Source organism: Engystomops pustulosus, chromosome 7 (assembly GCF_040894005.1).
Source record: "Engystomops pustulosus chromosome 7, aEngPut4.maternal, whole genome shotgun sequence".
Classification (NCBI taxonomy): Eukaryota; Metazoa; Chordata; class Amphibia; order Anura; family Leptodactylidae; genus Engystomops; species Engystomops pustulosus.
The window spans coordinates 81,197,715-81,209,955 of record NC_092417.1 but is presented as its reverse complement, the minus strand read 5'-3'; the positions used below and the strand labels follow the sequence as shown (position 1 = coordinate 81,209,955).

General features: G+C 42.4%; 1 protein-coding gene across 5 annotated transcripts in view; it reads left to right on the top strand.

Annotated features, from left to right (window-relative positions):
* The window catches only part of ZCCHC14 (zinc finger CCHC-type containing 14), a 51,072-nt gene extending 39,506 nt beyond the window's left edge, over window positions 1-11,566 (top strand). For all 5 annotated transcript variants that reach the window (XM_072117087.1, XM_072117086.1, XM_072117088.1 and 2 more), the window contains 9 exons: window positions 1,703-1,809; window positions 1,888-1,982; window positions 2,061-2,115; window positions 2,194-2,449; window positions 2,549-2,640; window positions 3,671-3,795; window positions 4,061-4,204; window positions 5,692-7,068; window positions 10,682-11,566. In XM_072117087.1, coding sequence (XP_071973188.1) covers window positions 1,703-1,809; window positions 1,888-1,982; window positions 2,061-2,115; window positions 2,194-2,449; window positions 2,549-2,640; window positions 3,671-3,795; window positions 4,061-4,204; window positions 5,692-7,068; window positions 10,682-10,737 — 2,307 coding nt within the window. In that variant the 3' untranslated portion in view covers window positions 10,738-11,566. The remainder of the gene's footprint in view (window positions 1-1,702; window positions 1,810-1,887; window positions 1,983-2,060; window positions 2,116-2,193; window positions 2,450-2,548; window positions 2,641-3,670; window positions 3,796-4,060; window positions 4,205-5,691; window positions 7,069-10,681) is intronic.
* The last annotated feature ends 675 nt before the right edge of the window (window positions 11,567-12,241 follow it).

The window sequence follows — 12,241 nt, the reverse complement described above, 5'->3', positions numbered from 1 at the left end:
GGCACGGCGGGTATCCGGTGGCACCGATCCGGGCCGCACACCGCAAAAAGATCCATCTTTCAGCGGATGTGCGGCCGTGTGCCACTATTTCCTATGGAGGGAGGAGGGGTCACCTCCTCCTCACCTCCAGCACACGGCGGTATGCCCTAAGGCCTCATTTACACGACCATATGGTCTTTTCTGTTCTGTGTATACGGATGTATTCTGGCCGTAAATACGGATCAGATTGCTACAGTATGGCAACCTATTGCTTTGTATCCATGTAAAATACGGTGGGCTGGCAAATGATGGCTGGCTGACTATTGGCTGGCTGACAGAATGCACCTCCTACTGGTTCTGGATACTGCACATATATATGGCAGCATGCAGTGCACAGCCGTATGCTACACGTATTTGGGGTACATTCAGACGGTGGTGTATACGGGCATGTGAATGAGCCCTTAGCCTGTATTTTATACGTTCCCGTTGACCCGTACGGAACAGAAACTCGGTGGGAAATAGGATATGCTCTATATTTTTATATGGCTCACTTACCGTACGATATGGTAGACAATACCCATTGCCCATTGGAATGCATGGGGCCATCTATACGGGCGTTTTTATACGGTTGTGTGCATGGGGCGTAAATGCATGCTACCGTCTGTGCACCGTATGCTGCCGTATATACATGTAAGGGCTCATTCACACAGCCATCTGCAGGGCCGTACATGCGGCCGCAAATTTGCGGCCGCATGTACGTCCCCATAGACGGCAAATCGTGGCACCGATCGTGGCACCGATCCGGGCCGCACACTGCATAAAGATAGAGCATGCTCTATCTTTTGGCGGATGTGCGGCCGTGTTCCGCTATTTCCTATGGAGGGAGGATGGGTCACCTCCTCCTCACCTCCAGCACACGGCGGGCATACCGCGAGTGAATGTACCCTAATATTTAGAACCAGTGGGAGGTGCATTCTGTCAGCCAGCCAATAGGCAGTTTGCCATCACTTGCCAGCCCACCGTTTTTTATACAGATACGTTACGGATACAATGCAATAGGTTGCCACACTGTTGCAATCTGCTCTGTAATTTACGGCCAGAATACAGCCATATATACAGATCAGAAAAGATTCAGTAATATGCTTGTACAAACTGTCATAAGTAGAAGAATATATGTACATAGAAATTCCACTAGCAGAATAGTGAGTGCAGCTCCTGAGTATTATACAGTTTGTAAATATACTTCGAAAACAACATACTAACATCTGGTGTTGAAGGTGAAGGGTTGTTCAGTCTATCAATACAGGATTTAACATTAATAATATAAAGTACCAATTAAGATACAGGCCTATACCTTGTGTGTGTTATGTACAGACTGTAGTTAAAGGGGTTTTCCCACGAACAAAAGTAAGGCCCTATCCACGGGATAGGGCCTAACTTGCTGATCAGTGGGGGTCTTGGCAATTTCCGTCAGCTCCACAGAGATTAAAGGAGCGGAACGGTCATGCGCAGCCGTCCGCTCCATTAGTCTGAGGACCGGCGAGGGGTGTGTCAGACCCCTAGCTTTCGTGATCTATGGGGGTCTCAGTAGTGAGACCCCCACTGATCAGCAAGTTAGGCCCTATCCTGTGGATAGGGCCTAACTTGTATTCATGGGAAAACCCTTTAAAAGGGTGTCTTGTCTTCCTTCTGTCTGTGTAATAAGACTTCTGTTTCCTTTTAGCTCTCACACATATTTTCAGAAGATTTGGAAAAATGCATTCCTTATCGTGGTGGTGTGGACTCTTTTTCCGTAGACAGGAACCATTTGGATCTTGATTTTGATCAACGGTATGACTTGACTATCTTGTTTCCTCTGGTCATTCATGCTGATGAAGGTGCTTTATTGACTTTTATATTATGCTCAAGGTGTTTGGTGTCTCTGCCCCCCCATGTATTAAAGACTGACCTTATTAAGAAATTCTTCAGTACTACGGCAAACCATCAGCAACATCAGAACTTAAGTGAGTTGAAGCAGCCATTTTCTAAGATTCTATTTTTTGCTGTTATAAATCTTATTATTGAGTTTATATCACCCACAGATCCCAGCAACCCATCCCATGTGAAAGTGAGCACCTCAGGAGGCTCCTCTGTACGGTATGTAGGTTCCAGCAGCAGGATGTTCCATGCTGTCTTCATCTTTCTTGATGTGACTAAATATTGCTTGTGTTGCAGACCAATATGCGGTGTGGCCAGTATCCAGTCTTCCCATGGCAGCATATCCTTGCACCACAGTGGAGTTACAATGAGTTTGTGCCCAAGCTCCACCTCTGTCACATATAGGCCTCCAACTGAGTCAATATCTACTACTGGAATATCTTCCAGTGTGCCAAGCCCTCAGACTCAAGAACAGCAGGACATTCTGGAGTGGCTTAGAAAGTTGCGCTTGCACAAATACTATGCAGTATTCAGTCAGCTGTCCATGAAAAAGGTAATGGGCTAACTGAAGTGTGTGCATAGCAGCACCTATTAATGTGATTCATAGTCTAATGGTTGATGTTACATGCTTTGTGCTTATTTTCCTACTCAGTTCTTGAGTCTCACCGAGGAAGATTTAAATAAGTTTGAATCCTTAACTATGGGAGCAAAAAAGAAGCTGAAGACTCAGTTAGAGCTTGAGAAGTAAGTGTCTTGTCTGGGCTATTGCTGTGTTACTGTAGATATGCCCTAACTTGTAGATGGGGCCTTTCGTGGGAAAACCCCTTGGTGTTCCCACTAACTAGCGTTAGGCCCTATCCATGGTATAGGGCCAAACTTGCTAATCAGTAGACACAGATCGCAAAAACAAGTGGTCCGTTGATTAAATTTCTATGGAGCTGGCGGGGATTACCGAGCCTAGCAATTTCAGCTCAATACAGCTAAATGTAGCAAAACGGTCATGCGCCGTCATTTGCTCCATTAGTCTGACGGTGCGGCACTCAGAGCCCTCTCTGTGGGCACCCAGGTCCTCAGCATAGAGTTCATAAGACAGGACCCATGGCCTCCTCCTGCAGTCCCAGGCTACACAGGACATTGAGGACTATTTTAAAGCAACACATCCTTGACTGCCTGGGACTGCAGGAGGAGTGAGAAGATGGGGACAGAGCTGGATTATAATTCGATCTCCTGCCATGGGTCCTGCATTCTTCTTGTACAGGGGACCCGGGAAGGAGGCTACATTAATGATCTGAATTTCTCCTCTTTCTACTGTATTGATGTCCTCAGGACGCCAATACGATGAAAGCTTTGACAAAGCAGTAAGCAATAATTTATGCTTAAATTGCCGTGTTGGCACTTTGAAATAAATTAGTGGGTTTTTGTCATTTGGGCACTCGCTCTCTAAAAGGTTCGCCATCACTGACCTAGAATATAAGACATATTTTCAGTTGTTTCGCACTTTTTTGTTAAGTATATAATTCCACATGTGTTTATAGTTTTGATGCCTTCATTGTGAATTTACAAATTTTATAGTCATGAAAATACAGAGAACTCTTTGAATGAGAAGGTGTGTCCAAACTTTTGGTCTGTACTGTAGATTTTAAAGGATTTAGATATTCATGGCCTATCCTCAGCTCTGGGAACTCAGATGTGGCTTTACATGTCCATACCCTTGTGGTTGATGCTTTATCATAGAATGAGTTTTTACTGCTGTTTTCTGTGTTCCCTTCATCAGAGAGAAGTCTGAAAAAAGATGTTCGAATTCGGCATCATGTATGTTCACCAGCAGTGGAGTAGCACGGGTTCCCCCAACCAGTCTTGTAGGTCCTGTTCAGAATGTCCACTGCACTCATTCTACAGGTAATCTTGGCTAAGGAAGTGTTGTCTGGGTGGTAATTGGTTCAGTGCTATTGTTAGTTGAAGGGAGATTCCATACAACATCACAGTTTGTGTCTGGGATGCACAAGAGAAGCTGGAAGTTTTCTTGTTTATCTGGGTTTTAGGTCTAGCTTGGTCCTGGAAAATGCTGGAGGTAGATCTTGGAATCTTCTATATGTTGGGGCAGATTTATAAAGCTGTCTGTGTTGTAACCTCCACTTTAAAGAGCTTATTTTTTTTCCCCTAGAGCTGTCTGTAGATGTGGAGCCCTTAGCTACTCAGATGCCTCAAGAAGGCAGCTCGTCATCAGACTATTCCAGCTCACCATCAAGTCCTATGGGACTTCAGACCCGTGAAGAGAGCTCTGATAGTGCAGAGGAAATGGACAGACGTAAGGAGTCAATTTTTTTTGATGGGCAACACAATAAAGTTTTTGAGTTATAAACAGACAAAACCATTTCTTTTAAGACTGTTCAATGAAACTTTGTATTACTAAAGGCATATTAATTTTAGCTCCTAGATTACCTCACAGGTAAAGGTGTGGAACATTCTGTAGACATACCACTTCTGTTTCAATTGATCTAATATTTTGGAGAAGATATGCTGTAAATGCCTGGGACCTGCATCTTTCGCTTTTCTTGACCCTTCGTCCCAACAAAATGACTGCACTTAAAAGGAATTTTACAGGCAGTTCCCGGGTTACGTACAAGATAGGTTCTGTAGGTTTGTTCTAAATTTGTATGTAAGTCGGAACTGTATATTTTATAATTGTAACCCCAGACAAATTTTTTTTTGGTCTCTGTGACAATTGGATTTTAAAAATGTTGAATTGTCACAAGAACCAGGATTAATAATAAAGCTTAATAGCAGACACCTTTGGTAAATATTCTAGCTGTTTATTGTAGTCTTAAGCTAAACTACAGTAAATTACCAACAACCTAAGGTCCGTTTGTACCTAGGGGTCATCTGTAAGTCAGGTGTTCTTAAGTAGGGGACCGCCTGTACATTGTTTTTACTCTGATAGAAGTAAATAAAGGCAATGTTTTCGGTGAGATACAGTTTATGTAACTAGTTATCTAAAATCCCTACCAAAGCTGTCATTGGCCAATTGGGGGGGGGGGGGGATGAAACAAGTTTGTTCTCTTGAATATGCCCTTTGTGCATGCTGGATTTACTGGACCAAACCTGGAATCACTGTACAGAAATGAGCACATAAAATAAGCGATACTAGGTTAATTCTAGTGAATATTATTTTGTGGAAAAATACTCTTAGAGCCAAGGAGACTGAAGGCAGTTTCCTTATATGGAATGACTTGCAGAAAATTCAGGTACCTCCTTACACCTATGATCAGTTACTGTCACAAATCTTTAAAGTACAACTGTAAAGTATAACAACTTTGCACTAAGCAAAAATAAGCAATTATCTTATTTACTTTATTTAGCTATCTGTAGGTGTTTAGCTGCTAGCAGAGTCTTTACCTTGCCCACCTGGCTGCTCTCCATTTCCCATGCTTTCTGGTAACCATAGGATACCATATAGGACAAGAGGAGGCTTTTCAGGAGGTGCATTTGAAGAGTGGTGCAAAAAAAAAAGAGGATCTGCTTCAGGTCATCCAATTACAAACCAGAAATACAGAATTTTGTTTGTTTTTTTTAATTAATCAGTAGAGCGAGAATAAACATTTATAATTGACAGCATACAGGGAGAGAGAAGGGAAAGTAGTGTACAGCCCAGTACAGAAAACGTTAAAGTATGTCTCAAATGCACAACAATATGAAAGAATATTGTTCTGTAATAGGATGTGACTGACCTTATTTAGTGTGGCTTTAATTTTACGGTTTTGTTTACCAGGCAGCTTAAACCTATTTGTTTTACAGGTCTTGGCAGGCACGTGGATTGCACAGAGAAAGATAAGTCTGTCCTGCTGGTGAATCACTTTACATCAAGTTCAGTTCGCCCAACAGCTCAGGTTTTACCAGTACAAAATGACAGCTGTTCCAGCCCTACAAGCCATCACCCAGCACCTCTTCAGATTATAGCCGGGGCCTCCTCTCACATTGCTCCTTTGCACCTCATGAACACTTTACACAAATCAGATCGGGGCAGTGCAGAGATTAAAATTCACCATTCATCTCCACACTACCTCTTGACTTCAGAAGAGAGAAGTAAACCTTTACCTGGATCAAGAAGTGGAATAAAAATTGAGAAGAGCTTTGGAACCAGCCCATTGCAACCTGGTCAGGTACTTTCTATAATTCCTGATAGCAGCTCCATCCAACAGACTGTAGGCTTTGGTGTCCGGGCTAAAATGGGGAATCTTTTGTCTGGCGAAAGGACGATAAAACCAGCTCAACAGCCAGCCCTCATTGTGGAAAGCAGTGCCCCCACCACCATGCCATCCACTCCAGTCTTTCAGGTGACACGCACACCCTTGAAGCTTCTTGTGTCGACATCAGATTCTTCTGTGGTTGGACAGATGACCTGCACCAGCGTCTCACCTGCAATAATAAACCCAAGAAGTGTTCTCTATACAGCCAATACCAAAGTTGCCTTTTCTTCTTTGAGTGGGATGCCCAAAATTCCCAGCAATTTCTGTGCAAACAGCAATTCCACTTCCAGCCACCACACATCGACTTCGTATTGCAATGTGACAAACGTTCCAAGCTGCCCTGTCCAAAGCTCCAGCCCTACGATTTCCTCCACATCTGACAATAGCTACCACAGTGGCAGCAGCGCTCCAACCATGAACGTTCAGATTCCCAGCCACCACCATGTGCACCATCAGCAACAACAGCCATCTTTACAGACTGGTTGCACAGTCTGTAGTTCTTGTGGCTGCAGTGGTAGCTGTGGGTCAGGTGGTGTTACTGTCAACTATGGAAACTATTTCCAGCATCAGTTCTCAACACCATCAATGTTTCCCTTCTCTCTTATGCCCTTTAGCCCAATGTGCAATAATGGTTACATTAACACCCAGCAATACAACAACAGCAACTCGTTTCCAGTAGTGCATACGCCATACAATAACAGCTTGAACCCTGACTCTATGTTGACAGGGCAACCAGGTTTTTCCTTACCTCCAATGCAGAACTTTATAACTGGCACAGCAGGGGTGTACCAGCCTCAGGGCATGATGGGAACCATTAATGGCACAACTCATAAAAAGAGTGGGAACATTTCATGCTATAACTGTGGTGTAAGTGGCCACCGCGCTCAGGACTGTAAGCAGCCATCAATGGATTTTAATCAGCATGGTAAGGCATTCTCAGCTACAAATCTTATTTATCATGTTTGTGCCCTGTTTACAATGTTTTTGTCCATGTATCTTCAGAACTTAACCTCTTGGTGGTCAGCAAGTTTTCTGATGTATGACATGAAAAAGTCATAATTCCTGGCATTCCAAGCATGTCCATTCCAAGTGGGTGTAATGGGGCAGGCTGGGTTGGGGACGTCCCACCACATTTACAATCCTCTACATGGAATTTATCAGGGTGCACAATCATCTTGGTATATGCAAGGGTTGCAAGATGTATTGAAACCTTGGTTATTGTTTGAGATTTTTATACTCAGAACGGTTCAATACTGTGTTTCTGTCATTTTCGGTACTGAATGTCTTTTGCCATTCTACAGACTCATAGTAGCAGGTCTACAGGGGAATCCTCAGAGGAGACATCAGGCAGGGAATCCTTTGAATATATGTGTCGGGTCAGTTAATCCTTTGAATAGATGTGTGAAACCAGTGGCAGAGCAGTGACCATGTCATCAGGCGAAATTCCCATCATCTGTCCATATATGGTGTTTCTACACCTCCCACGGCTTCCAACGTCTCTAAATTATTTCATGGTATTTAATGAAATTTTTTTTGAGAAGGTAGTGATTTGAACAATCTCCACACTCTACCTGCCATAGAGATACATAGAGAGTCTTTATGCACTAGACTATGGACTTTCATAAAATCCTCCTATTGACAACCGGTTACTAAGAGCTGCATTAAAGCTTCAAGTGTTACACAATTACTGTTAAATTGAATAAATTGAAAAAAAAAATTATTAACATTACCAGGAATGCTATACAATGCATATAATGAACGGTCATAAAAAAAACTAAAGCTTTAGCAAAACACTGGTTGACCGTTGCTGATCACATGTGTTTCAGTGGAAACGCATGTGCAATCAGGCTGAGCCCTGTCCCCTGACATTTGCATTGCGTTTCTAAATGCAATTTAAACTCCCCATTTGACTGCACCATAAACATTCAGATAATAATTTTTTTTTTTTTTTTGGAAAATATTGTATTGAAAATCGTTATACTTCTAGCAACCTTAGTATATACATTCACTGGTGGAGACTGGTGTTCTATGTGCAGGCTGTTGATAAATTACCCATGATGGAGCCGAAGTAAAAATTGCAGAGTTTTCTTAATACTAGGGCTAATAAAATATATTATATTCCTGGTCGGCAACTTTAGACTGAAATCACATATGCGGTTTTTGTAGAAGCTTATTCTAGCTGGATCACAAACGTCCCATATGCTTAGCTGTAAAACTATTAGGCTATATGCACACTGCCGTTGCCCGCCATACCGTAGCACGGCGGGCACACGGCAGTGCGCGGGGAGAGGTGGAGGTGAGAAAGTCAGAAATTTATAGTGAACGGGATAATGATAAACTTTGTAAGGAAAACTGCTTTTCTGTCCCATTTTGCTTTTTATTTCATAGTGAGTTGTTTTTTAAATAGCCTTCTCAAGTGTGTGTATAAACATAGGGACATGAGGCGAAGCACATACCTACACCACAAAAAGTCATTGGAATCTCTATCAACTTCTCCTTATCTGTCAGCTGGCTGTGTGGCTACAGCAGGGAAACTTGGATTTATACACCCTGCTAAACCCAAGAAAATAAGGAGAGGGAAAAAATAAGTATGCTTATTGAAATGCCACTGAAAAACATCTGTGTGCGGTTCCACTTTTTAACAAACAGTACATGGTTGTCTTAATATCTAGGAGTCTCCTATAATCCTATATGCACGTGCCCGTTGTTAAAGGACAGGGGTCCCCAAACTTTTTACATAAGGGGCCGTTCACTGTTCTTCTCAGACGGTTGGAAGGCCGGACTAAAGTTTAAAAATAAATGGCGGTACATGTGACTGCATCTGTAATACACTGGTGCCCCCCTCAATTAATTATTTTATATACTACACCCCCTTGTGAACTATTTTATGTAATTGCCCAATTAATTACTTGGGACATTTATTAAAAATACTGGGACCCCTCTCCATTAATTGTTAAATATGCTGTCCTCCTCCCCCTGCCCATTAATTACTAGACTGCCCCTCATGATTGATTATTTCACAGGGGCGTAACTTAAGGGGGTGCAGAGGTTGCGGTCGCACCCGGGCCCAAGAGGTTTAGGCCCTTATGGTGTTACCTTCCCATATGAGAAGACTACTACTATAAACCATACATTATAGTCGGGGGGGGGGGGCTGGCACAGTCTTTGCACTGGGGCCCATTAGCTTCTAGTTACGCCACTTCCTAGGCAGCCCTTCACCATTAATTATTTCATATGCTGCCCCTCATAATTAATTATTTTCTAAGCTTTCCCCACCATTAATTATTTTCTAGAATTCCCCCATAATTATTTCATATATTAGGGCCCTCGGATGCCACAATAGTTTTACTGCTGTTTAAAAACATCCCTATACAGGCGGTCCCCTACTTAACAACACTCGACTTACAGACAACCCCTAGTTACAAACGGACCACTGGATATTGGTCATTTATTGTGCTTTAGTCCTAGACTAAAATAAACAGCTATAACAGTTATCACAGGTGTCTGTAATGAAGCTTTAGTGTTAATCCTGATTCTTATGACAACCCAACATTTTTAAAATCCAATTGTCACAGAGACCAAAAAAGTTCTGTCTGGGATTACAATGATAAAGTATACAGTTCCGCCTTGCATACAAATTCAACTTATGAACAAACCTACAGACCCTATCTTGTATGTAACCTGGGGACTGCCTGTACTCGCCTCCTGGCTCCCAAGTCTTCTTTCTTCCGGCTGCTGCCGGACACGAAGGGGTGCGAGGCCGCGTGATGACGTCATCCAGGTTCAAAGAGCGATGTGCGCCGGGTTGTCTTCCAGCCACATCGCTCCACCTGCAGTAATAGTGCTCGAGCGACCATTTCTGCTGACGGGCAGGAGCTTCCTGTCCAGATGGACGGAGGCCCCTGCCCGACTGCCGCAGGCCGTGGCCTCGGCCCGACTGCCTGGTCGGATGCGACAGGGGCCAGAAAGAAACTGTCCGCAGGCCGTAGTTTGGGGATCCCTGTTATAGGATATGCGCTAGCTGTCGTCTTCCTTTTTTTTTTTTTTTTTCACACTATTATGTGTCCCCACTTACTTCTATGGTCTATGGCCCTGTACATAAGCCTTCAACTCAGGAAACAAAACATAGAGCAGGTCCTTCCTGGCTTTCTCAATTGTCATTGGCGCATTAGCAGATCTCCCCTATGACACACGGGATGCAAGCAACGATCCACAGCACTGTTGTTTGTGTCCCTTCACTCGCCAGGTAATGCAAGTTGCCGAAGTCCAAATGTTGTTAAGTCAGGTACTTTTTCTTTTTAATGGGAAAGGCTTTTCCAAGGATGGGCTTATGCTGCAAACATTGGCAGGAAAAAAAGGTATGCAGAGCACCAAGTGCACTGATCTAATGATGACTTTTCCTTCCTAGATCTATGGCCCTATGATAAGTGAATCCTGTACAAAGAGAACTTTTTTTTTTATCTCGAATAAATTGAAAAATCTAATTGTTGTACACATTTAATTGTCCTCTGATTATCATGTTTTTCTTTCTTCTACAGGGACTTTCCGTCTTAAGTTTGCACCACCATCAGATGGCCTAGACTCTGCTGATTGACCATCTGGACCTCCATTTCCTTATCCTGCGTCTCTAATTTAAAGGTGCTTTAGTTTTACCCAGACGTAAGTTAAATACCTTCAAGGATGAAGTTTCTCCATTGCCAAATTCTGCTTCCAGGATCTTATTCATCTTAAAAGTGACCCAATGACCTTGGCCTGTGTAAACTTCACATTTTTTAGGACATGTTGTTGAGAAAATGGTTTTACTGCTGAAAAACCATTTTTTATGGTTTATTTTTATTTTCTTTTGAGTGCTATCAAAACTTTTAGGGCAGCTACAATAAAAGTCAAGGTAAATTTTAAGAGGTAACAACTCGCCAACTTGTATTCATTCATCACCAGGAAGTTAATCACTGGGATTCTTGTAGATTGCACTAGGGGAGATCTTTTTTGTTTGATATATTCTGGGAAAATCAAAATGTTGGACTGTATGTAATTAGACTTCATCCTGAATCCTTTTCCTCTGTCAGTGAACCCCCTTATACTTTATCTAAGAGGAATTTTGCACTTTATTTTTTTATGTATCTTTATATTTCATTGGATTGCTGTTACATATGGAGAGTGTATCTCTCTGTAAAAGAAAGCGACACTCAAGTGATTATCTGCAAGGACACTACAAGCTTGCCATTCAGTTTTAAGCACTGGGTCCTCCAACCCAGAACCTGACAGTATTACCTGTGCTGTGGATTTGTACACAAGGGCTGTAAACACTATGTATCGACTATCAGCAGATGTCATGTGACATTCTTGCATTTTAAAAGTTGGGGCCCCTGTCTGGAGATTTATGGTCTCGATTTAACAAGAGATTTTACTACTTTTTTTTTTTTCCTACACACACATTTAATGCAAGACATTTACGTTTTGATGACCATAAGATATTGATAAAGCCGCCAGTGGGGAAAGTAACATGTAACACTAAATCCGTGATCACTGCAGTGACTTTGTGCACAGTGGCCATGCAAAACCAAAGATTAAAGCGATGAGATGAGACCCAGAAGACTTTCCATGATTGTTTCTTTTTGAAACCTTAAACTGTTGTTACATACTAGACTCTTGCATGGTTTTGTTCTTCTGTGGGTTTATGCAGTAAGAACACTAGAGATATGTTGTTCATCTTGGGGATGACCACCTATCTCTGTAGACTCTCGTAAAGGAACCACTGTGTGTGTAGGTTCATGAATAAGGCTGTATCTATACTAAAAGGCCGTAATGGAAATTTATATTGTACCTATTTCTCCATTGGATGCGTGCTTAGGAAGTCGCTCTAGTGGGAAAATAAATTGCATATAGAGTAATATGAAAACATAGGGCCTCTGTGCACTGCCATTAATGCTCTGTCCACGTGTTTCTGCCAGATGCTTGAAATCGGATGTGTGATCTTGCCAAGTAAAGCCATTTATTAGAGGTGAAGCTCTTAAGCGTTGTTTTATAATCTAAATATAATGTTGAGAAATGTTGCCGGACCATTGGTTTCATCCAGACATAAAGTCATGCAAAAGCAA